This window comes from Mastomys coucha, unplaced genomic scaffold (genome assembly GCF_008632895.1).
Source record: "Mastomys coucha isolate ucsf_1 unplaced genomic scaffold, UCSF_Mcou_1 pScaffold1, whole genome shotgun sequence".
NCBI classification, from domain to species: Eukaryota; Metazoa; Chordata; class Mammalia; order Rodentia; family Muridae; genus Mastomys; species Mastomys coucha.
In genome coordinates, this window is record NW_022196891.1 from 58381002 (window position 1) to 58407093 (window position 26092).

At 45.0% G+C, this 26092-nt stretch overlaps 1 protein-coding gene across 1 annotated transcript in view; it reads left to right on the forward strand.

Annotated features, from left to right (window-relative positions):
* Positions 1-7644: 7644 nt before the first annotated feature.
* Serpinc1 (serpin family C member 1) overlaps positions 7645-26092 on the forward strand; it is a 24920-nt gene continuing 6472 nt past the window's right edge. Inside the window, exons 1-5 of the mRNA XM_031386797.1 lie at positions 7645-7715; positions 17246-17388; positions 19881-20250; positions 23996-24211; positions 25650-25787. Coding sequence (XP_031242657.1) covers positions 17348-17388; positions 19881-20250; positions 23996-24211; positions 25650-25787 — 765 coding nt within the window. The 5' untranslated portion in view covers positions 7645-7715; positions 17246-17347. The remainder of the gene's footprint in view (positions 7716-17245; positions 17389-19880; positions 20251-23995; positions 24212-25649; positions 25788-26092) is intronic.

The window sequence follows — 26092 nt, forward strand, 5'->3', positions numbered from 1 at the left end:
ATTTTTATTTGTGTCTTTAGAGACATTAAAAAAAAATGAAGCCCGTCAAATAGGAAGTAGAGCTTCTGTACCACCAGCCCTACCCTTTTTAAGACAGTCTCAGCATATAGCCCACACTGGTTCTGAACTCAAGATCTTTCTGCTTCAGCCTTGTGAGCACTGGAATTTCAGGCGTATGCCACCATGCTCACCGTGATCAGCAATGTGTATATGGCTTTTCACTTAAATGGTTTCTTCTGAAGATGATTACTTTTTACTGTATCCAAGAGCAAGAATCATCTCAGATGAACACAGACAGTTCTGGAAGGATTATGCAGCATTACAATGCTTGCTCAGAAACAAAGCCAGTGTGTTAACTATAGTGAATAAAAAAGTACTTCGGCTCATTCTGTTTTCAGTGAGTCTCTGGAAAATGATCAAGGGACTGAGAATGGGATATCTAGACCCAGTCTCCTATTTATAGTTGGAGTCTGAATGTGACCAAAGAGCCATTCCTTACTGCTTTTCTAGTTAAACAGATTTGTACCATAGGTTTCTTTCTAGTAGTAATGTTCCAGTGACATCAATGTTCAAGACACTATTATTATATTAATACAAATATTCAACTACTCAGAATGTATAAGAACTTGTTTGGCACGTATGGCATTAATGTGGGTCATTCCTTCTCTCATCTTCCTTCCCTTGTGTTTTTTCCCATGTATTTATTCTTTTGCCTAACAGCAGAAGATGGATACAATTCTCACGTGCTACTTGGATACATGATCCCATCAGACTCCCATGAGCTTCAGTGTGGGAGCTTGAAGTTTAGTTCCTAAGTTTCCCATGATCGTCTTTTTTTCTTTTCTTCCTGACCCCTTGCCATTCTGCAGTTTCCCCTTGACTTACCCAATCTGTAACAGTGACAGTTTGCTGCTTCTAAACAGAGCATTCAAATGAATTCGCTTAGCCAATGACTTCTGTGAAGTTGCCTTTTCTAATGGCGTTATTACTCAGTGATGCACAGATGTGGTATTTGCCCTACTGGCAGGCAAGCAAAGGTCTGGCAAGGAATGATAACCTGCTATTTCTTTAAGGAGCGCCAAAGACTTGTGCTTTACTCTGTTTTGGTTTTAGGGGAAATAGTAGCCATTTTGATTATGAAATCTGGTAGTATTTGTAAGTTGATTGTACTGTGTAAATGTCTAAAGTTAACTGTTAAGGTTAGCTGGCCTTACAAAATGTAAAAGTAATGAAAATTTATCAATTTCTCTAAACCAGTAAGTGTCATCCTTGGCGATACTTGTTTAAGCAGCTCACGCTCCCTTGGGGGGATTATCCTGGTGTAATACTGTCTTGTGTGTTCTCTGTGCTTTCACTTGTGCCTACAGGACAGTGCGCTATGTCAGTCCTGGGGCTAGGAATTCTTCCAGAGCTTGACGCTTGTGAGAAACAGTTAACCGTAGTTACTTATGTTCAGGGACAGCTTATTTTTACTAAATGGGATTCATTTGCTATGATTTTTATGTAAAAATGGTGGTAGAATGAAATTTCACTATATTTTTCATTTGGGCTTTTAAAGAATCAAGTAAAGAGTTCAATATGTAAAATCTTTATGTAAAAACCATCCGTAATGATTTATTAAAAGATACATCCTAATTAGTTCTCAAGAGGAAGTAATGACCTTGCAAATTAACTGCAGTATTACAATATCACACTCTTGCCCCGTAAAAGGTTCGAGTGTGTTAAAATTTTAATTGTTAATATATGCTCATAGTGTTGCAAAGGGATCTCATCCCTGAAAAATAGAACTCACATAGGACAATCTCACTGAGACAATAAGCAGTCTACTACTGACACCATTTTACCTGAGTGCTTGTTTTGCAGAAACATTGTCGAAGTCTACCTTGGACAGCTATGGCTTTTTTTTTTTAAAATAGCTCAGCTTTTTAAATTTTCCTGCTGAAATGACTTGCTGGGAGTTTTTGGTAAATTGTGCTAACATATTTTTTTAATGATTTCAATCAGCTTTTCTGAGCCACTTCAAAGAACTGGTTTGGTTTGGTTTGATTTTTTCAAAAGATACACGAAATAACATTTGAAATTTTAAGATTCTATTTCTGTAATTGCTAAAGGTGTTATCAAAAGTAACAGATTTTAATTGAATAGTAATTCTAGTTACATTAATAAAGAATAGGAAACTGCCACCCCCAGGAGCAAGTGACACCTTCTAACAAGTGTTCTCAGTAGGTAGGTTTCAATACTACACTGAATAAGTGGGTATAGAGCCCTTGGAATCCCATTGTGATAAAGGGACTTCCTTTAGCACTGGAATTGTTCTTAGAGCCTCTGGATTTCAGATAAACACTGAATTTCCCTGAACTTAACCTTGAGCAAAATAACCTTCATTTTCACCAGAAAGTAAGGCATTGTAACCCAAGGTGGAAAACTTAAACTTTAAGACAATACTGTGTCAGAAAAATGTGTATTTAGAAACGTGAAATCCTGTGGAGTTTGTTGTCCTAATGTATATTATATAGTAGGTAAGGTGACTTTTTTTTTTTTTTGGTATTGAAGACTCATTCTGGTTAGTTCTTCATTTGGTTTTGTGTTTTGTCTTTTAATGCTACATATGTAGACAGAGCTCACAAGTCTTTGGCTCCCGTGTTAGGTTGTACACTTAGAGTCATCTTATAACTGGAAACTGTCAGGTGGTCCCAGCTCCAGTGAGCGCAGGAAACGTCAAGGAAAGGATGCAAGACTGGGTGGATAGTGTTCTGGGGTTTGGGTTTGGTCTCCTTTTAAAAATTGTCATTTTTATAATTTATTGGTGTAGCCTCTCTCTCTTCGTTGGCTGGCATTTCACAGTAATATCCAAACCACCCCATAAAATTTTATTCCTCCACTTACAAGACTTTTAAAGCTGCATTTCCTGTTTAGCCAAGACAGTCCTGAGAGGTTTTTGGGGTTTTTTTGTTTGTTTGTTTGGTTGGTTGTTTTTTTTGGGGGGGGGAGTTGGCCTAGTTTCACTTACCCTCTCTTACCCTTTGTCTTCCTACCTTCTGGATGTAAAAGAAAAAACCCTTCAGTGGTCTTAGGCCTCAGGACCTCGGTAATGAGCCTGACTTTCCAGGAGTGATGCAGAAAGTGAACTAAGTGATGAACAGACTCTTCGCCCACCTAAGCGTTTTCCAGTTGTGAGGTTCCTCTTGGTGTGTGGTCTTCTCCCTTCTCCCCTGTAACCCTTCCCTGCCTGTGAGGTTCCTCTTGGTGTGTGGTCTTCTCCCTTCTCCCCTGTAACCCTTCCCTGCCTGTGGTTAATTGGTCTCCGGCTCACACCAGTCTCCTGAGACTTCTGCACTCATTATCACCTTTTTGGGTGGATTTTTCTTAGTTTTTTTGTTTTGTTTTTAAAAAATAACTTTAACATTGATTCATATTTGCTTGGGATAGAGCTTATGTAATTTACCAATCGTATTGATTGTATGTGATTGTGCCCTGCAGAGGTATACTTAACATGAGTAATCTTAAGTTAGTAAAGGAGCCATGAGATTTGAGTCAGAATAGAGATGGCTTTATGGGTAGTGTGAATTCCCTTCTCAACATCAGTGCTACGGAAGATACCATTTTGAAAGGTTTTCCTACATTCCTATATTTTTCCATTGCCTCAGCTCCCTATTGTTTTCTGACATTTTCTACCCACCTGCTCACAAAAGGTTTTTTAAATTGAGCCTTAAAGTAACAGCTGACTTTTAACTGAATGAATTTTGTGAAATTTTACATTTTCCAAATGTTTCCAATTGAGGACAAATGATAGGCTGGACTCCATCTGCCTGTGACCAACTCCTTACCGTCTGGCCCTCAGTGAGATTTTTATTTGGAGGCATTATCTTCTGTAACTTGTTTTTGTATAGGAAAAAAAAGAACCTTGCTTGAAATGGAACATTCCCTTTCTTGTTTAATCTGTTTAATATTTCCATTTTTAAACAGCCTTCAAAAAAAATGAGGTGGGAAAAAAAGAAGTAGGAGTGTGTTTAGGGATCCGGGAGGCTCTGGGACTCTGGGTCTGAATGAGTGCCTGTACACTTGTTGAGTGTTGTTGGGAAGATTAAGGCCTTCTCTCTTCATTTTGTATTCTTTGTGTGCATGTTGTTTATATTAAAAATGGCACATTTTGTTAAAATGCTATCTCCTTTATTACCTTGGAAACTGACTCAGCCTCTTGTTGCTCCTAATTAGGGTTTAAGGCTCTTGTAAGTTGCAGATAAAAGGATTCATTTTAACAAATAGAAGGAGGTGATTCACCTTTTGGATTGTAAATATATGAAAGTGTCTAAAGGTCTTTATCTGCTTTCTGTCAGCATTTATATTAAATGATAAATTAATGAGGAGAAACAGTGTGTAGTCTTTTTCTTATAAATGAGTCTGCCATCTCATTCTCATCTTGGGATTGTTGATGAACAATTTAAAAAGCTAATTCATGCAAGTAAGTACACTGGGCACCACTTCTCTAACGGGAATTGATGTAGACGTGAGCATGCTGCAACTGAGAGGCAGGCCTGGTTCAGAGGCTTTGAGAGCCATAGTCAGGGAGCTGTCACAGCTTTATTCTATGACTTCTCATCAAGCCAAGAGCATCTTTCTGCACAAGCAAAATTGTCTTCCTTCCTCAGACAAAATACTTGTCTTTTTATTTACCAGCTGGTTCCCAGTTATTCTAAAGTCTTTTAAATATAATATAAAGTCATTAAATATAATCTAAAGTAACTTCGTATTATCTCTTATAGACCATGCTTTAGTTAACAGTTTAGTGGCATGAAGGGAGTGACTGGTTCGGGGAGATGGCTGAGTAGTTGAAAATGCTGTCTTCTTTTGCAGGGGACCAGAGTTTAGTTCCTAGCACCCCCATCAGGCAGATTAGGACTACCTATAAACCCAGGAACCCAACCACTGCTTTCTGTCCTCAGGTGCTTACACACCCATAAGGTCTTAAAAGGGGAGATGAGTTAGTACACATTACAAGACGTGAAATAAACTCAAATGTGGCTTGCTATAATATAGTAACATATATATATGTGTGTGTGTGTGTGTCTGTATACCATATACATGCAGTGCCTGTAGAGGCCAAAAAAGACATCAGATTTCCTAAAATTTGAGTTACAGACAGTTGCTAGGGCTAGAACCTGGATCCTCTGGAAGAACAGCATGTGCTCTTAACTGCTGAGCCATCTTTCCAGCCCCCATATTTTTAAAAGATACATATATTAATCATAGTTGGAATTTATTCTAAAATACTTTCCAGTGAAGATTAGTAGGGGTCACCAGCAAAGGGCTATAACATCACCAATAATTACTAAATATGGGGCCACTGGTACCATGACTGACCTCAACAGAAGGAGCCATAGTAAAGGAATTCAGAAGGTGTAAGATAGTGCTTGTAGCCATCCTTGAAAAATGATGAAATCTAAAGAGGAAATTCCAAAACCAAGCCTGTCTGCCAGTTAAGCTAAGCTTGCCCTGCTTAGAATATAAACAGGAACTTCTTACCTATTAGGCTGACACACTTCATAGACTAAAGTGAATTTGTTATATGTGCATAAATGTTTGGTCTCTGATCAACAAATCTGAAATGATCAGCTAGTTAAATCATGCTATCCAACCTGTTTGGCTATTTAAAAAAAAAAAAAAAAAAACCTACCTCCCTTTTTTTTTGTTTTGAACACCTAACCTTAAGAAAGGCTAGGTGGAAGAATGGGAGGAAAAGTTGTAGGAGGCAGAGGGGTCAGAGGGGTCAAGGGCAACACAAAAACCTGACAGAATCAACTAACCTGAGCTCAGAGGGCCTCACAGAGAATGAACCGGGAGGCATGCAAGGAACTGACCCTCTGCACATATGGACAGTTGTGCGGCTTGGTCTTCACGTAGGACCCCTAGCAGCAGGAGCAGGAGCTGTCTCTGACTCTTGTTGCCTGCCTTTCGGACTCTTTCCCCTTACTGAGGTGCCTCAATAGAAGATGCACCTAGCTTTACTGCCAAAGTAGGTTGATATCCGTGGGAGGCCTCCCCTTTTTTGAAAAGAAAGGGAGGGGTGATTGGGTGGGAGGGAGGTAGAAGGAAAATAAGTAAATTAATTAAAAAATAAAACATTGGAAAGGAAGACATTAGGCATTTTGACATACCTTTAACCCCAGTACTTAGAAGCAGAGGCAAATGGACCTCTGTGAGCTCAAGGTCAAGCCTGGACAAGCTCCAGGACAGCCAAGAATGCAGAGACCTTGTCTCATGTACATACAGCCCCTCTCACCCCATGCCCCAGAAAAGTAGTCAGGCTGGAGATGTTGGCACCGCCCATAAATGAAGCACCCCAGTGAACAAGAGTTGGAAGCCAACTTACATTACATAGTAAATCCCAGGTCAGGCTGGGCTACACCATGTCTCAAAACAAAAAGTGAATTTATTAACTACTCAACTTCTATATGCTTAGCAAAATGGAAGACAAGGAAAGTGCCTTCTGCCATCAATGAGCTCTAATTATGGGACTTTGCACAGGCTTTTTAAATAGCTTAATCTTGCTGGGTATAGTAGCACACCTTTATTCCCAGAGGTTAGGAGACAGGGGCATGTCTGATGTGAAGAGTTTAATGCCAGGCCAGTCAGGGTTGCATAGCAAGCCTTTGACTCAATAAGATGATGACAACATTAAACAGAATTATCAAAGAATCCTAATTATCTTCAGAACAAGAAGCTGTGAGACTGAACAAGACTTAACTTCATTGTACAAGGCCCTAAATTTGACTCCCTAGCACCATCCCAGAAGAAAATTCTGTGTGTGTGTGCGCGCGTGTCTGTGTATGCATGTGTCTGTGTGTGTGTGTCTGTGCGTGTGTGTTCGTATGCGTGTGCATGTGTGTATTTAACTTTGGTTGGCTGATGAAGTTCTGAGGAAACCGCAGTGAAGGTAAGACATGAGTGAGCTGGAGTATGGAGAAGGACTGGGGTGTTAGAGATTGAGATTCCTAGTAAGAGAATATAAGGTATATGAATTCTGAGGGGAGGAACTGAATTGAAATGGGGACCTTCGTTACAACTACTATAGACAGGCAGCTGGACAGGTGTTGGCTTGTAGCTTTCACTACCCTACCAAAGCTCCGGGAATGGGCCAGGCTACCAACCCTCACCCAGCTTCCCTTGAGTTCACAGATAAAAGAGGAGGTAGGATCAGATGGCAAGGGCTGTAGACCATGCCAAAGTGTGGTGGCACTAGTCTCTAATTCCAGGTTGGATCAAGTTCAAGGCCAGCCAGCTTCAGCTTCTCTGGCAAGTTCAAGGCCCTGAGTTACATGAGCCCTGTCTCAAAACTAAAAATAAAATGACCTTGTCCTGATAGTAAAGGAAATGTAAGCAGAAGGTAGTATGCAGGGAAATACAAAATCTAGATTTGTGCCTCTTTATTCACAATTTTTGAAAAAAATGATGTATACCTCTCACATGTACACGGTGTTCACTGGAGCCCTTGGTAAAGTGCAGTCCATTTCAGCTGGTCTGGGGTGGGGCTTGGAGGCACATGATCACAGATGATACCAGTCTTCAGTGTGGCCGAAGAGCACACTTTCATAAGACTCGCCATAACAGGTAATTTTAGAAATAGATCCTATTTGTATCTGAGACATTTTAGTGAAATGGTGAGATATAAGACATAATCAGAAGATTATATCTACCTGAAGATTTTAAGGGGAGAGGTGAGTGCGGTGAGCTGGGTTTACATTAGAAAAAGCAGATAAATTAAATGGAAGGGTCAGGGTCCCTGTGGAGCATGCGCAGGTGCAAAAGTAATGAGTCTCAGTGAGGCCTTCAGGAGCTTCATTGAGGTTGCTCTTTGCTTGCTTGTTTTGGGTCTTTTTTTTTTTTTTTTTTTTTTCTGTTTGAAGATTTATTGTATGTGTACCATGTGTGTGCCTGGTATCAGTAGAAGTCAATATTGAATCACCTGGAACTGGAGTTATGAATGGTTGTAGCCCACCACATGGGTGCTGGGAATCAAACCTCGATTCCCTGCAAGAATAATGGACCTAGCAGCTGAGCCAGCCCTCCAGCCCAGAGCTGAGCAGTCTTAAGAGCTGAGTTAAAACCACTGAGTCATCTGGGTTTTATCCTTTAGCAGCTAAACACCAATACGAAGACAGATGTCAAGCTGGACATTGACATGCTGAATCTGTTTAAAGTGAGGCTGGCTTGCCAATTGCAATCAGCTTACAAGAAATTAGGGCCTGAACCAGCCCAGTGGGATGAAGTAGGAGAAGGGTTGAGCACTGGGCTAGTTCTGTGTGGTAACTTGAAGACAGATGACTGTGTCTCCTTGACCAAGCAGTAGATATGTTTGGACATCCTTTTCGTGGCATCAAAGCTCTTGGAAGGAGTTGAAAGGAAAACCTATTGTTATTTTAGTCTGTCATACTCACTCCTCACCTCCCAAGTCTAGTTAGGACCTAAAGGAGCTCTCTTGTACCTCTTTGTCTCTTTGTCATATGTCAGACTAAACCTTTTACTCCCTAGATAGTTAGGGTACACCTAGACTCAAGGCATGGCATATGGCATGCCTGTTTGCCCAAGGTGGGAGGGCCTCTTGTAGTTTGGGGTTTTATATTTTAATCTGTATTAGGTTTTTGTTTTTTGTTGTCATTTGTTTTGTTCCTGTTTAGTTGTTGTTGGGTTTTGTATGGTTGTTTTGCATACATGTGTTTGAAGCACATGTGTGCAGTACCCAGTGATGCCAGGAGAAAACATCACATCTTCTGGGCAGTGATGGCGCACACCTTTAATCTCAGCACTTGGGAGGCAGAGGCAGGCGGATTTCTGAGTTCGATTCCAGCCTGGTCTACAGAGTGAGTTCCAGGACAGCCAGGGCTGTACAGAGAAACCCTGTCTCAAAAAAAAAAAGGGCGTGTGCAACTACGGCCAGGTGCCAGGGGGTATTTTTGTTCTTATGAAGTGGTAATGCCTACTTCTACAAAGTCTTGATAATCTCTCCGTTAAGGAAGTATCAACTGCTACATCAGAAAAAAATGCACCTCTTGAAACACAAATGTTTATTGAGTCCTATCTCATTCAGAACCCACAGCTGTGTGCACTGAGCATGTTCAATAAATATTTGCTCTTGTGGTTTGATTTCCCTGAAATCCAAACTGAACTTTCTAGCTGTTCTGAGGGCTGGGGCAAATTCCAGTAAGATGCTTCAAGACCCCGGGAAAACCAGCCAACATGATAATGCCCTTGCTCTTGATAAGCTTCACCCCACCTTAATTACCACCCTAAGATGCTGTTATTACCCTAAGATCCTTTTTTGACAATCCAGAGGAGCTGGGCATGCCCTTGCTTTGGGGCTCTGTGTTTTGCCAAAGCTCCGCAGAAAGGAGTTACTCAGTAACCACAGGAGGATCTGAGCTACCAGACAAGAACACCAGGACATGAGCAAAGGCCAGATAAATGACCCGCTCACATTAACTTATGCAGACTGGAGGCTGCTGTAGAAAGGAAGTAATGGTCTGAAGGAGGTTACAAAAAGTAGAGGGTTAAACAATATTCTTCTGTCTCAATGGCTTGTGTCACTGGAAGACCCCATGTGTGCTTTCCAATCTTGTTTCCACTCAGAATAGAGGGAAATGGTTCCACATAGAAGTAGGGAATCTCCCCCCTCCCGCCTCCCCAAGTCTTTATGTGACACAAGTATTTCAGAAGGCAGGAAGATGATTCCGTGGGTCAGAGTGCTTGCTGTGCACGACTGACAACCTGAATTCATTCCTGGAACCTTCTGAAAAGCCGGTTGCAGTGGAGCAGAGACAGAACTGCCAGAATCTCCAGGGCCAGCTAGCCTAGGGTATACGGCGTGGTGAAAACATCAAGACGAGGGGAGAACCAACTCTCTAAAAGTTGTCCTCTGGTAGGACACATGCTGTGGTATGTACACAGCTGCGCGCGCGCACACACACACACACACACACACACACACACACACACTAATAAAAAGAATGTTTTTCAAGTTTCATTTTTAGTGCTGGGGAATCAACCCCTGGATCTTACTTACTCTTACAGAGCATGCACTCTACCTCTGAACTACATCCCTGACCCCTTATAAATAGTCTGCCTCCAGTTCTGGATATGACTAAAGTTTCCAAAGAAAATTTTAGAACACTTTTCTTATATCTTATACAATTAATTAAATACTTCATGGAGTATGTGAATGGGAATACTGTCACAAATCAGTTTGCCTGGACATAGCCTTTTTTTTTCCTTTCTCAACCCAATCTAAGATAAACCAAAAGAAAGAGATTTGGGATCATCCAAGCGAGTGAAAGGCAAGAGGAGCTGTGTGTGCGAGAAGCTGAGGCCAAGCAGGTAGCGAGGACTCTGAGGAGACCTGCTGTGGCACACAAGTGCTGGGGGAAGCAGCAGGGGATGGTGCAGCTCGGTACAGCAGGGCCGGTCTTTTGACCATGCTGCCTTTCTGATGGCAGTGTTGGATGGCGTAGAGGAAGACAGGTGTTTGCTTGTGGGCCAAGAATCCCGCTCAGGTGCTTCTCTTTCAGGAATGGAATCCCAGTAGCATATCCCCAAAGTGATAGGTTCCACAGCTCAGAGTCAGGAAATGCCTGGGCTGGTAACCTGCAGGCCTTTGGAGCAGTTACAACTTCATCATGCATCATGGAAACGCAGCTGCTAAAAAGAGCTGGCCACAGGATGCAGAAGCTGTGTGGTGGTTGTGCTCATCTGGGGCGCATATCAGACATACGTACACTCTAATACAATATCTGTAGCCAACGAGAGAGCCTCTGAGGTCATTTCTGGGACCTGGATTTTTGAGGGCATTATGAACAAACTTGTGACTATCCAGAGGAAAAGCACCAGGTGGTGGGAGAAATTACAAGCTTTGTATGGGGAAAGACAATCAGCTGAGACAAAAGGATTTAGAGTTTTGATACCAGCCTGAGATACATAGTAAGAAAGACCTTGTCTCAAAAAATAGGGTGGGAGGGAAAAAAAAAACCAAGCCAACACTGAGTTGTAGCCAAACAAGGCATGGACAGTTCCTTAATTACACACGAAAGACTGTGAAAAAGGTCTGCAGAGATGGCACCGTGGTTAAGAGTGGTTTCAGGTTAAGAACTCAGGTATCAAAGGAGGGGCTTGAACCTTGTCTCCTCTGATTTTGTGATGGGGGCAAGTTCTCAAATCAAGTAAACAGCTGTTTTTCCCATCTGTAAGTGTGGCACAGTGACATCCTGGTAAAGCAGGTGAGGCAGGACAGCGGCCAGCATAGATTCTGGTATAGTGTTTAGAAACCACACTTCATCCTTGGGAATTTGGAATTTGATACAATCCAATAGCTAACAGCAAGATAATAGTTAAATTACAGACAAGAGAACCTTTTTGTTTGTTTGTTTGTTTGTTTTTCGAGACAGGGTTTCTCTGTACAGCCCTGGGTGTCCTGGAACTCACTCTGTAGACCAGGCTGGCCTCAAACTCAGAAATCTGACTGCCTCTGCCTCCCAAGTGCTGAGATTAAAGGCGTGTGCCACCACTGCCCGGCACAAGAGAACATTCTTAGCCAACCCAAATTATTTTGCCAGGCAGGCAACTAAACCCCTCTCCTCTACCAGCAGACACTGAAGTGAGCTTCTTCCACTCTCCTCCCACTGGCTCGGGGAACGCCTCTGTGTGACATAGCACTGCCACTATTGTTTCTCATCAAGTCAAGACCTTTTGCATAAGTGACATATTGGTGGGTTAAAAAAAAAAATTAGAAAAGTAAGTCAGGTATGGTGGAATATGTCATCCCAGCACTCAAGGGGCTAAGGCCTATCAATGGGTTCTAAAGCCAAGCCTAGGCTGAAAAAAAAAATGGATATTGTGCTGGCCTATTTTATGTCATTTTGACACAGCTACTATTTTGGAAGAGGGAATCAGAAGATGTCCCTGCTAGATTGCCCTGTGGGCAATTTTCTTGACTGGTGGTTGATGTGGGAGGGCCCACCTCACTGTGGGCGGTAGCCACCCCTGGGCTGCTGATTGCAGGTGCTATAAGGTGGCAGGCAGAAGGAGTAAGCCAGGAGGAGTAAGCCAGGAAGCAGCATCCCTCTATGGTCTCTGCCTCCAGGACTTCCCTGGAAGAGGGACTATGACTGGGACATGTGAGAGAAAATTAACCATTTCCTCCTCAAGTTGTTTTTATGGTGTTTTATCACAGCACTAGACCCTAACTAAGACAAACATCAACAAAAATAGAATCTGGGCAGTGATGACACATGCCTTTAATACCGGCACTTAGGAGGTAGAGGCAGGCAGATCTCTCTGAGTTCGAGGCTAGCCTGGTCTACAAAGTGAGTTCCTGGCAGCCAAGGCTATGCAGAGAAATCCTTGCCACGCACACTTTGTGTGAAGGCGGTATCTGAGGCGTAAACTTCAAGGAAAGTCAGTCTCCCGCCTCCGCATTGTCGCCTGGCACCCCAAACTCAGAGGTGGCCCAGATATGTCCTCGTACTAGTGTGCTAGGAACTCACCAAGATATCATTTTCTTACAGCTAGCAAGAGAAAATTTGGACATTGCTTTCTGACCTTCACCAATGTTTCCAGCTATCCTAGTTTAATGTTTTAAGTACTAGAGAGTAATTGAAAGGTTTCTCTCACTCTAAGACACTAGCTGAAAGTGTTAGGTCAAGATTCTCCTCTGCCTGCCTCCAGCAAGAACCAGAGAATTAGCATAAGAATACCTCAACAGGGAGGGCTTCACCCCTCTTCCTCCTGCTTCACACCTGGCTACCAGACCCTACTGACCTTGGTGTGTGGGGGGTCGCTTGCCTACGTGACTTCAGTCTAACACTAAGACTGGAGGAAGAAGGACTTAGACTCACATGCAGGACTAGCACTAGAACTTAGATGGGCTAGGACTCAGATTCATGTATCTCTCGCAGTCCCCCGGGCCCAGAGCACTTGGGCCCGGGGGATGCAGCACCAGTTCAGAGGAGATAGCTGCTGCTTTAGACCCAGTATGTTTTAGATAGCCTCAGAAGTACCTCACCTGTTGAACTGCCAGATTTTTCATTTCTCTTTTGCAATGATTGTAAAAGCCTCATGTAATATTTAAAGAAATACACTCAGATTTTACACCACCTGTATGTAGTCTGTCAAAGCCGAATCCCTTGCCCACCTGGCCAGAATCCCTTGTCCCGCGGAACAGGGACCCCGCGAGAAATCCCGGTCCGTGGCAAATCCTGTCAACGAGAGAGAGAGAGAGAGAGAGAGAGAGAGAGAGAGAGAGAGAGAGAGAGAGAGAGAGAGAGAACCCATTTGGGAGAGTGCTTCCATAACACATAGCAGCAGGAAGCCCTGGTGTAGACCCTCAGCACTATGTAAAGCAGATGTGGTGAGCGAGGCAGGAGGAACAGCACCTCAAGAGCCTTGGCTATGCACTGAGGCCAACCTAAGAAGAAACAGACCCTATCTCAAAAAAATAGGGGTGCTTACATATTGTTGGGCCTTCCACCCTTCTCTGCCCATCTGTCTTTGTTACAAAAGGCACAACACCATAATACTCCGCAGTCACCTTCTTCCCACTTAGATGCTCTAGGGATCCTTCCATCAGTCCAGAGAGAGGACGGCTGCTTTCCCAGGGCTCTTATTGGTGGCCAAATTTATGCATATGCAAGCAGACCTTAGCTTGGATTCCTGAAGTGGAATGGCAGCCCAAAGAGCAACTTTCCTAACAGGGAGTTCAACCATTTGCATTCCCCAGAGGGAAGATAGAAGAGCCTGCTTCCCCATGGCTTTAGCAATGTGTAGTCTAGCTCACATCTCTGAAATCGCTGGGTGGTGGTGGTGCATGCCTTTAATCCCAGCACTTGGAAGGCAGAGGCAGGCAGATTTCTGAGTTCCAGGCCAGCCTGGTCTACAGAGCGAGTTCCAGGACAGCCAGGGCTACATAGAGAAACCCTGTCTCTAAAAATCCCCAAAAAACAAAACAAACAAACAAACAAAAACAAACAACAACAACAAAAAGATGTATTAAAAATCTCTGAAATCTTTTTCCTTTCTCTTTTGAAGACAGAATGGCCATGAATTCATTGAGCAACTCAGGCAAGTCTCCTAATCCTCGAATCCTGCCTCAGTTTCCTGAGTGCACTACCTTTTCTGTGTATGTGTGTGAGAGAAAGAGAAACAGAGAGAGGGAGAGGGGGAGGGAGAGGGAGAGAGAAACCTTGAGAGTTGCTTAAGTTAGCAAGTGAAAATCAGATGAAAACTACTATTAATATATATAGAAGTCTAATAATGTTTTTGTATGCTACTTATAAACTTTCAAAATGCCATTTCATAAAAAGGGGAGAACTAACTTTGCAGGCGAGACTTTGCTGGCAGCATCTTCAACCAAGTAATGAAGTAATTAACTGGCCTATGCACTTCAAAAATGCCAATCATGATAAACAGAGCAAGCTGGAAGGTAAGGGAGGCAGCTCAGTGGAATAACCTGGTGACCTGAGTTTAATCCTCAGTGGCCCACATAAAGGTGAAAAGAGAGAACCAATTCCGTAGAGTTGTTCTCTGACCTTCACATTTGCATGTGTGTACCTGTAATCACACACATGTATCATACAAACACTAATGGCAAACATCCTTAAATATGTGTTTGCTTGCGTGTTTGTTTGTTGTGTGTGTTCTCACAAACATGCTACAATACAGATGGAGGTCAGAGGACATTTGTGGGAGTCACCACCACGTGTGTCCCCCAGGGACCAAACTCAGGTCATGGGGTTGGTAGCAGATGCCTTTACCCACTGAGACATCTTGCCATCCCTATTCCCCGCTTTATGTATGTTGGTTACATACATGGCTGCTCCCTGACCCTGTGGAGAACCTCATCTGGTTCCTAGAGCATGCCCACAGCACAGGTCTTCTCCCTCTATTGGCTAAACAGGTGACTTTTATCTTTAGTAACAAACTCTGGCACCCATCCTTGAAGCGTCCTGCTCAATCATGCAAGACCTTAGACATGGCTTCACTTCTGGTGAGTCCCCATCTGGAGAGTGAAGCATTCCCCACAATTCCTCTTATTCCAAACTCCTCAAGTCACACAGAATGCTGAACACAGAGCAATCCTAGTGAGGAAAACAGAAATACAGGAGCCTTTTTATCTCCAATAAATTTAGCTTGAATTTACTTAATCTCCCCCCCCAAACTACTAAAAACAGTAATAACAATATACATAGACATAATTTGGCTTGTTCGATCTTTTTTTTTTTTAAAGATTTATTTATTGTTATATGTAAGTACAATGTAGCTGTCTTCAGATGCACCAGAAGAGGACATCAGATCTCATTACAGATGGTTTTGAGCCACCATGTGGTTGCTGGGATTTGAACTCAGGACCTTCGGAAGAGCAGTCAGTGCTCTTACCCACTGAGCCATTTCACCAGCCCAGCTTGTTCAATTTTTTTTGTTGTTGTTGTTGTTTTGTTTTTTTGAGACAGGATTTCTCTGTGTAGCCCTGGCTGTCCTGAAACTCACTTTGTAGACCAGGCTGGCCTCAAACTCAGAAATCCACCTGCTTCTACCTCCCAAGTGCTGGGATTAAAGGCGTGTGCCACCACCACCTGGCTTGTTCGATCTTTAAGAAATATTTCGAGCCGGAAGGTGGTGGCACATGCCTTTAATCTCAGCAGTCTAGAGCAGAGGCAGGCAGATCTCTTGGGTACAGTGCCAGCCTGGTCTACAGAGTGAGTTACAGGACAGCCAGAGCTGCACAGAGAAACCCTTCCCCACAAAAAAACAAAACAAAACAAAACTTTTAAAAAAAGGCGTTTTGAGTCATGTGGAGTTGCTGAGTAGTCAACATGAGCAAGGCCCTTCTCCCAGAACTGAAGAAATCTATGGACAAGAAGTTCTCCTTGAAGTGAAATGGTGGCAGACATGTCCCAGGAATGACTCCTGAGTGATGAGTACCCACTCAGTGGAGAGAAGGCAACGAGTGAGCAACAGAGCACCTTGCAATGTTGATGTCTGAGGAAACAGGAGCATCATGCCAGAAGCCTTGGAAAGGCTCTAAACAGTCCTTCATTAGAGGAGTGCGCATCCTCCGAACAGGACCTGTCTGACTTAGAGGAGTGCACATCCTCCGAACAGGACCTGCCTGACTTAGAGGAGTGCACATCCTCCGAACAGGACCTGCCTGACTTAGAGGAGTGCGCATCCTCCGAACAGGACCTGCCTGACTTAGAGGAGTGCGCATCCTCCGAACAGGACCTGTCTGACTTAGAGGAGTGCACATCCTCCGAACAGGACCTGCCTGACTTTAATCCCAGCACTTTAATCCCAGCACTTGGGAGGCAGAGGCAGGCAGATTTCTGAGTTCGAGGTCAGCCTGGTCTACAGAGTGAGTTCCAGGACAGCCAGAGCTAGACAGAGAAACCCTGTCTCGAAAAAACAAACAAACAAACAAACAAACAAAAAAGAACTGGATCATGGACATTTTCATAAGAAACTTGTTTCTAAATAAACTTCTGTGATACTCCAATATAAGAAGGAAAAGAAAAAGGCTGGAGAGTTGGCTCAGTGGTTAAGAGCACTGACTGCTCTTCTGGAGGTCCTGAGTTCAAATCCCAGCAACCACATGGTGGCCCACAACCATCTGTAGTGAAGTCAGATGCCCTCTTCTGATGTGTCTGAAGACAGCTACATTGTACTTACATATAATAAATAAATAAATCTTAGAAAAAAAGAAAGAAAGAAAAGAATAGGAAAATATTTCAATAGTTGCTGCTCTTGCGCACAGTAAGGGAAACAGATGCAGAGGCTCACACCTGTAATCCCAGCCTTTGGAAGGTACAGACAGGGAGAGCAGGTGTTCAAGGCCAGCTTTAGCTACATAACAAACCTGAAGCTAGCCCATGAGAGGCAGGCAGGGAGTGATAAAAGCAGGTGTTCCCAATCCTCGCCCTCGCTTCTGGCTTCTGCTCTCTCCTGACTTGAGGCATCAGAGCTTTTCTCACAGAGCCCTCCTGAGTCAGGAACCTCCTAAGCGGGTTTGAACCCTCCAAGTGCTCCCTTTCCCTTCCAAAGAGGAGAGAAGAATGAAGGGCTGCGGGCAAGAAGAGGGGGCCACACTTTCCCCAGGCCTGCCTGAACTTTAACTTGTCTACTAATTAAACAACACGGAGTTCTATGCTTTGCTTAACCCTGGGGACTGGTCATCAGCCTTTGACCTCAGCACTCCTCTCCTGACCAGCTCCCTCCCCCACCTGGCCTCTGAACCTCTCTCAGATTTAGGGGAGAACCAGTTTTCGGCGTGATTGTCTCAGACAGCACCATCTCTGCAGAAACGTCGGCCATGTACTCTATTGGGGTAGGAAGTGTGGCTGCTGGTGAGAGGTAGGCGGTGGGCTTCCCTCTGTCAGCTCTTGCTGGGTTTTCTGACCTCTCAAGGACTCTCAAGGATGCTCTTGAGACGACCAGGCCCTCTCCCTGGTAGTTAGTCAAAGGCATTTTTGGAAGATGTCATGTCACCTAAGGCAAACCTGAGATTCTTAGCTCCTTCAGAAGCAAGGCTGCTTCCCTTGAGGAGATGGGCAAGCCAGAGCGCACTTCTAGGCAGCCTCCTAATCTGCTCTCTGCCCCTCTTCCTGCTCACCTGTCTCCACCTGCCTCTGGGACCCCTGAAGCCTCCTGAAGCCTCCCTCTCCTTTCTCGACTCTTCTGGATACCGCACTCTTCTTGATGCAGGTTGTTGGAGAAAGATAAAAGGGAGGAGGTAGCTTGACCGCTATGGTTCCTGTTTATAACCAACAGAGCTTAGGGCCTCCCAGCTTCTATTCACATTTCCAAATGTGCCAAGAACAAAATGGGAAACACAAGACAACGGAGATGATTCTCTCTCCCCTCCCTCACCCCTTTCTCTCCCATCCCTCACCCATCCTCTCCCTCTCCCTTCACTCACCCCCTCTCTCCCCTCACTTACCCCTCTCTCCCCTCCCTCTTCCCTCCCTCTCCCCTCTCTCTTCCTTCTCCCTCCCCCTCCCCTTCCTCTTTCTCCTCTCCCTCTCCCTTCACTCACCCCCTCTCTCCCCTCACTTACCCTTCTCTCCCTTCTCCCTCAACCCTCCCTCACCCCTCTTTTCCCCTCCCTCATCCTTCTCTCTCCCCTCACTCTCCCATCTCACCCCTCCCTCACCCCTTTCACCTTTCCCTCACCCCTCTCACCCCTCACCACCATCTTTCTCCCCTCTCTCCCCTCCCTCACCCCTCCCCTCCTTCTTTCTCCTCTCCCTCTCCCTTCACTCACCCCCTCTCTCCCCTCACCCTTCTCTCCCTTCTCCCTCAACCCTCCCTCTCCCCTCCCTCACCCCTCTTTTCCCCTCCCTCATCCCTCACTCTCCCATCTCACCCCTCCCTCACCCCTTTCACCCCTCCCTCACCCCTCACACCCATCTTTTTCCCCTCTCTCTCCCCTCCCTCACCCCTCCCATCCCTCTTTCTCCTCTCCCTCTCCCCTCACTCACCCCCTCTCTCCCCTCACTTACTCCTCTCTCTCCTCCCTCTTCCCTCCCTCTCCCCTCTCTCCCTTCTCCCTCAACCCTCCCTCTCCCCTCTCTCTCACTCCTCTCCTCTCCTTTCCCCCTCCCTCACCCTCTCCCCTCTGTCACTCTACCTGTTGGTGTCAGACTACACAAAAATCCTTTGGCTGCCCGCCCCTCCAGTTGGCCCATCTCCCACTGAGCAGCCTGCTTGCCTGCCTTTTTCTTCCAGAAAGGAAAGACTCAGTGCCCAAATACAGACTTCCTCCTCTAGACCCAAGTACCCCAGAGCGCCTGGAGGTGGAGAATTTACTTCTCAGCTATTACTTTATTGAGTATCCACGTTCTCTTGCCAACCTCACTATTTCATTTTTTTGAATTGAGGTATAATGTAGCCCAGGCTGCCCTCATGCTCATGATCCTGTTGCCTCAGCCGCCCACATGTTGAGATTAAGGGTATATACCTCCCCACACCTGGCTGCTAGCTCATTTTTTTAGGAAGAGTATCAAGCTGGGCATGGTAGTGCATGCCTGTAATCCCAGCATTTGGGATCTGGAGGAAGGAAAATCAGAAGTTCAAGGTCATCCTTAGCTACATAGTAAGAATGAGGCAGCCTGGGCTACTGAGACCCTGACACTCTCAAGTGAGATCACCTTTACTTTTAGTGACCCATGTTAGAAGCTATTAAAACATTTCAGGAGACAGAAAATAATGAGAGCAGAACTAAGGAGGGGGCAGTAAAGGTCCCAGGGTAAGAAAGTAGTATTCATTGTTGAATCTGGGGTCTGACTCAACCAGGAGGGGGAGGGGAGGGGTCTGGGTGACTTCCAGGTTTCTGGACTGGTGTCAGGATCCTCTGGGTAGAAGGACAGAAGAGCAGGTGTGTTGAGGAGGTGACAGCTCAGCAAGTCACATCTCCCTATGGTAACGGGTCTTCCCAACCGCACTGCCCGGCGGTCCATCTGAGTGCAGGCTGGACCTGCGGGTCTGGAGCCTTCTGTACTCAGCTGTTCCCTTGTTGCGTTCACGTTTATCTCTCTTCGCCAAAGCCTGTTCACTCTCTACGGGGCACATATGGGCGTTCCATTCATTAAAGGAAACATTGCATCCTTGCTTAGCCCTAGCACAGACACACACGCGCGTGCGAGCGCTCACACACAAACACACACACACGCACACACAACTGTGTCCAGATAAGGAGCCTAGGACTTGTCCGGATAAGTTCCTAGGACTAGTCTTGCACTGGACAAGAATGCTTAGCTCAACGCCAAGGCCAGAATCCTACCCTTCTCAGGAATAAGACTGTGGCGGTCAGGGGGTATGGGGAGTCACCCTTCCGTCTCTTGTAGGAAGTTTTGTCTCCTCTCTCTGCTACTCATCGGTGCCTTGAGCTGTGCTATCTGTCATGGAAACCCTGTGGACGACATCTGCATAGCGAAGCCCCGAGACATCCCCGTGAATCCCATGTGTATTTACCGCTCCCCCGCGAAGAAGACCACAGAGGAGGATGGCCTAGAGCAGAAGGTTCCGGAAGCCACCAACCGGCGGGTCTGGGAACTGTCCAAGGCCAATTCTAGATTTGCCACTACCTTCTATCAGCACCTGGCCGACTCCAAGAATGACAACGACAACATTTTCCTGTCACCCTTGAGCATCTCCACGGCTTTTGCTATGACCAAGCTCGGTGCCTGTAATGACACGCTCAAGCAGCTGATGGAGGTACAGTGTAGAACCCTCTTCCTCTTTCCTTGCTGGAGAGCATCTCTTGGACATCTTATGTCACTCATCAGGTTGTGTAGGGGATCTCACTGTGGGTTATGATTTTCTTTGAATCACTACTTCATGTGTTAGGATAATTTTTCTTTTTTTTTTTAATGATTTATTTTTTTTATATGTGCATTGGTGTTGCCTGCATGTGTGTCTGTTGGATCCCCTGGAAGTGGTGTTAGAGACAGTTGTGAGCTGCCATGTGGGTGCTGGGAATTGAACCCTGGTCCTCTGGAAAAGTACCCAGTGCTCTTAACTGCTCAGCCATCTCTCCAGCCCAGGATCGGTTTTTGTTTTTGTTTTTGTTTTTTTATTGTTGTTGTTGTTGTTGTTGTTTTTAAATAACTCTAGTTTTTGAGAGTTTTGAGGGTTTTTTTTTTATTGTGTAGTCCAGGGTGACCCCCAAACTTACTATATGTAGCTCTAGTTGGCCTTGAACTTGTGATGATCACCTGGCCTCAGCTTCATGAATAGAAGAATTGCAAGAATTACAAGAATTAACTAGGCAAGGGGTTATTACCAGGATGTCTTCTTCATAAATGTTTCCTATTCTCTCCCATTTAAAAATTGTTTTTTTTGACCTCGAAAAAAAATTGTTTTGTTTTGTTTTGTTTTTTTCCGAGGCAGGGTTTCTCTGTGCAGCCTTGGCTGTCCTGGAACTCACTCTGTAGACTAGGCTGGCCTCGAACTCAGAAATCTGCCTACCTCTGCCTCCCAAGTGCTGGGATTAAAGGTGTGCACCGCCACTATCAGGCTCTGTTTTACTTATTTTTATTTGAGGGGAGCACACATGTGCCCAGGCATGTGTGTGGAGTCAGAGGACAACTTTCAGGAGCTGGTTCCCTCCTCCTACCTTATTGATGGAGGTCTCTCATTTCTGCACATTGCATAGTCCAGGCTAGCTCCCTGCAGGCTTCCAGGTGACTGCTACTTTCCATATCGCTATAGGAGAGTGGGGATTATAGACGCAAGCCATTGCATGTGGCTTTTTGTGGCTTCCAGGGACCACGTGCAGATTGTCAAGCTTGATAAGCAAGTGCTTTTATCTGCTGACTCATCTTGCCAGCTCATATTCTATGCTATTCATAAACAGGACAAGGCTGGTATCACTATTTCTCTTTTCAGTCATATTCTCTCTCTCTGTCCTCCCTCTCTCCTCCTCCTCCTGCGCCCCATTCATTTTTGAGACAATGTCTCACAGCGCTTCATAAAACTTCACAAGTTCACGTTGCTCTTGAACTTGGGGTCCTCCTGCCTCTATTTCTCAAGTACCGGGATTACAGGTGTGTACTATGTCCAGTTATTTGCATAATTCATTCATTTGATCATTTATGTTTGTTTGTTTGCTTGTTTATTCAGCACTACCTCTATGCTGAGCCATATGCTGGGTAAGGACTCTAGTCCCTGCCCTGGTAGGGAAAGATAATTTTCCATCCAGTGAGCTTAAGTAGATTGGCTCTTGGGGTAGATTCTAGGGCTCTGGATAGAGAGGCCTGGATCCCAGGAAGCTGAGAAACCTCAAAGAGACAGACTGTTTTGACGCTATGGGCAGTACTGATCACTTCAGATCAGTGGTTCCCCTACCCCTTTTTGTCAGGTCAGGGAAGAAGAGGAATACAGTGGAACAAGATAACAAGAAATGTCATGACTTAGGTTGGCCCTGGTATCATCCTAAGCCATGGATTGGAAACATGGGACCATTACTCTGCCCTTGGCTTGAGTGGCCCAGCTGGCTTTCTTTAGGTGGGATATCACTCTGGAAACAAAGATAAGTGACGGGGAGGCAGAAGCCCGTCCAGCATGGCATACAGTGTCCTCAGAACAAGAGACTCGGAAGTCCGGGACCTCGGAAGGTTTGCTTTCCTCTCCTCAAGCGGCCAGTTTCCACTGAACACCACTCATGTGTTCAGACACAGGCATGTGGCTCTGTATTCTGCATCTGCTGTCCCCAGCACAGCACACAAGAGGCTGTCCTTCCCCTGTTCTGTGCTCTTGTGAATGAATGACGGCTGGCAGCACATTAGAACTCCTCCTGGGATATTCGTAGGCACAGGCATCAATCTCAAGCATTTCCTTATATTCTGTCTCTGTTCCCTGAATGTGAGCTCAAACATGACCTTTCCTTTAACAACAAATGAGAGCTGGAGATGCTCAATAGTAGAACTCTAGGCTAGTAATATGCAGAACTCTAGTGTTACTCTCTATCAGTGCAAAACAAAACTAGAAAGAAAAACCCACCAGAGGCAGAACAACATTGCTAGTCCACACATGTCCTTCAAGTCCCTTCTACATATGTTACAATGTATGATGTCGAATATTGAAAAATGGGATATGATTCTCTCTCTCTCTAGAGCAAAGAAAAACCTATAGAGCTTTTAATCACAAGTGATAAAAAGGGACCTGAGGCTAGGCAGTGGTGGCGCATGCCTTTAATCCCAGCACTTGGGAGGCAGAGGCAGGTGGATTTCTGAGTTTGAGGCCAGCCTGGTCTACAGAGTGAGTTCCAGGACAGCCAGGGCTATACAGAGAAACTCTGTCTCGAAACCCTATCCCCCCAAAAAAGGGGGGACCTGGGGAGAGGGCTCAATTGGTAAAGTGCTTTGCCTTGCATGTACCGAATCCTGAGTTCGAGCTCCAGAACCTGTATACACAGGCATGGTGCATGCTTATTAACTCCAGAGAGGTAGGGATAGGCAGAAAGATCCCTTGCCAGTCAGCCGTCTTATCCTAATTCAGCTCCAGACCAGTGAGAGACCCTGACTTACAAAGTGGGAAGGTGGGTCTGGAGAGACAGCTGAGAGGTTAAAAGAGCTCTCCATTTTTCCAGAGGACCTAAGTTAGATACCTAGCTATACAAAACCCAGTGCCTTCTTCTGGCCACTTCAGGCACCCACATATACGAGATACACATTCACCACCCCAAAATAAATACATTTTTTTAAAGAAGGAAAAGGAGAAGGTGGATGGTACCTGAGTAACAATATTTGAACTTGTCCTCTGACCTCTCCGTGCATGTGCGTACATGCCCACGTGCTTGTATACATGCCCACGTGCTCATGGGCATGTACACAAGCACAGAGTGCATATCAGAACACCAGGGAAACTTAAATTATGAGAATAAGTAAAACCAAAAGGCCTTTTCCCACCCGAGGGGTGAGTGCAGAGAGGTGGGGGAAGCAGTCTCACCATTTTGTGCTGGCGATGAAGAAGATGGTTGAGTGGGTCTATGGCAGCTTCTGCAGCTCTGACTGGCACATGCATGGCTCTTAAGACCCTTTCAACCCTGAGACTCTGATTCCTTCTGACACAATCTTTTCCGCTCTCAGCCCTTCTACAATCTGTATCCCAGTGCTGACCCAAGCAGATACCCTGAGATTGGTTGTTACAAGGAGTTGCACTATCTTGGTTCCTTTAGGTATCTGTAATTACCAAGAGGACGTCTCCCTTCACAGTGAGAAAGCATCCTGCATTGGTGGCTGTCCTGTCTCTTGATCTTTCCCAATTATGCTTCCTGCCCTTTATTCTTTTTTCTTGATTATTTTCTTTTTAAAACATGAGCTGAGTGTCTAGGGCGTGCCAGGCACTGTGCTGGAGGGAGCTAACATCAAAGATGGCCCTTGATCTACCACTGCACTCTGCACCCATGGTAACTGACTGTCCACCCACACCACCACCACTTTCTTTTTGTCATCTAAAGGTTTTTAAATTTGATACCATCTCCGAGAAGACATCCGACCAGATCCACTTCTTCTTTGCTAAACTGAACTGCCGACTCTATCGAAAAGCCAACAAGTCCTCCGACTTGGTATCAGCCAACCGCCTTTTCGGAGACAAATCCCTCACCTTCAATGAGAGCTATCAAGATGTTAGTGAGGTTGTCTATGGAGCCAAGCTCCAGCCCCTGGACTTCAAGGTGAGTTGTAGGTGACAGAGTCCCCACCACTCAAACTGAGGAGGAAGAGAGACGGGATCCAACCGAACACTACACGACTCGCCAATGGTTGTTGGAGGTTGAGGACAATTCAGGATTCACGGAACACACTCTTGGTTCAGGCTCCACAGAGCAATGGTCCAATCCTTCAGTTAGAGAGGCTACTCTCAAGAAGTTGTACAAGGGATTACTTTTTCATTTCATCTACCAAGTTCACATATGTCACGTTCAAATAAAATCGGTGCATGATGCATGTTACATGCTCCCTTGGAGATCTGTGAAGCCACACCAGCCTAGTGAGTGTTCTAAGGAAGCAATAAAGCTAAGAAATACCTTGATTTCTGTTGTAGGGACTGCTCTATTGCTGTGAAGAGCAAGAAGTTTCTTATAAAAGAAAGCATTTCATCGGGGGGCTTAATTAATCAGAGCCTTAGTCCATTTCCTTTATGGCAGGAGAGAGATGCTCAGATTGGCAAAGCCCATTCCCAGTTGAGCATCTCTTCCATTAATCCTTTTCAAAATTCCTTAATTGGGCTGGAGAGATGGCTCAGTGGTTAAGAGCACTGACTGCTCTTCCAGAGGTCCTGAGTTCAAATCCCAGCAACCACACGGTGGCTCACAATCATCTGTAATGGGATCAGGTGCCCTCTTCTGGTGTGTCTGAAGAGAGCAATGGTGTAGTCATATACATGAAACAAATAGATCAAAATTCCTTAATCAATTGGAGACTAAGCATGCACATTTATGAGCCTCTGGGGGCTGTTTTCATTCAAACCTCCACAGCATCATTCTGTCAGCATTTTCTTTTCTTTCCACCCCATTCCCACCCCAACGCTCTAAACAGGGTTTCACTATATAGCCTTGACTGACTTGGAACTCACTCTGTAGACCAGGCTGGCCTCCAACTCTCGAGATATGCCTCCCTAGTGCCAGAATCAGAGGTGTGAGCTACTGCTAGCTGGTCAGCGTTGTCTACATTCTACATTTCTTTGACTACAGGGCACTGGCCCCTCCCATCCTCTTAACTGTGCCATCAGGCATTTCTTCCTGTGTTTCTATGCGTTTAGGGTTTTTCCAGAATCAGAGTAGGTAACCACACCTTCCGTCCGTCAGCCTGTCTTCTCCTTTCATCTGTCCCATGTCTCCTTCTCTTTCTTCTTCTGCTTATAACATTTCTTGATGGGCTGGGCTCTGAGTGTGATTCCTGTCATGACAAAAGATTAACTGCATGGAAAAAAAAAACCAGTGACTGTATAGGACAACTGAGGGTTCCTCTATGTGGGTTAAAGTGATGGCTTCTTAATCCATTATGGGAAAAGAGTGGGCAAATGGTGGGCAAAGGAAATGCTGCACGGGGTACTTGAAAGTCAGAGCTAATGAGTTGAACAGGTGGGTAGGATTACTTCCTGTTTTTCCTTAGGAGAATCCAGAGCAATCCAGAGTGGCCATCAACAACTGGGTTGCTAACAAGACTGAAGGCCGCATCAAAGATGTCATCCCCCAAGGCGCTATTGACGAGCTCACTGCCCTGGTGCTGGTCAACACCATTTACTTCAAGGTACTTCCCCTGGTCCTGGAGAGATCACAGGGACTTCCCCTCATATATTACTCTATTAAGCATCATGTGTAGTCTAATCCCTCCTGAAATGGTCCATGCATGAGCTAGGCAACCATATAAATTTGCTGAGAGCTCAGAAGTCTAGAGGCTTAATCATATCCCCAGGCTGGGGCAGACTGTGTGAACTTACTGACGCAATTCTTCAAGCTGTGACAAATTTTCATGCTTGTATGACAATTTCTGCCATTCAATTAATGTTTTCCTTTCTTTTTTCTTTCTTTCTTTCTTTCTTTTTTTTTTTTTTG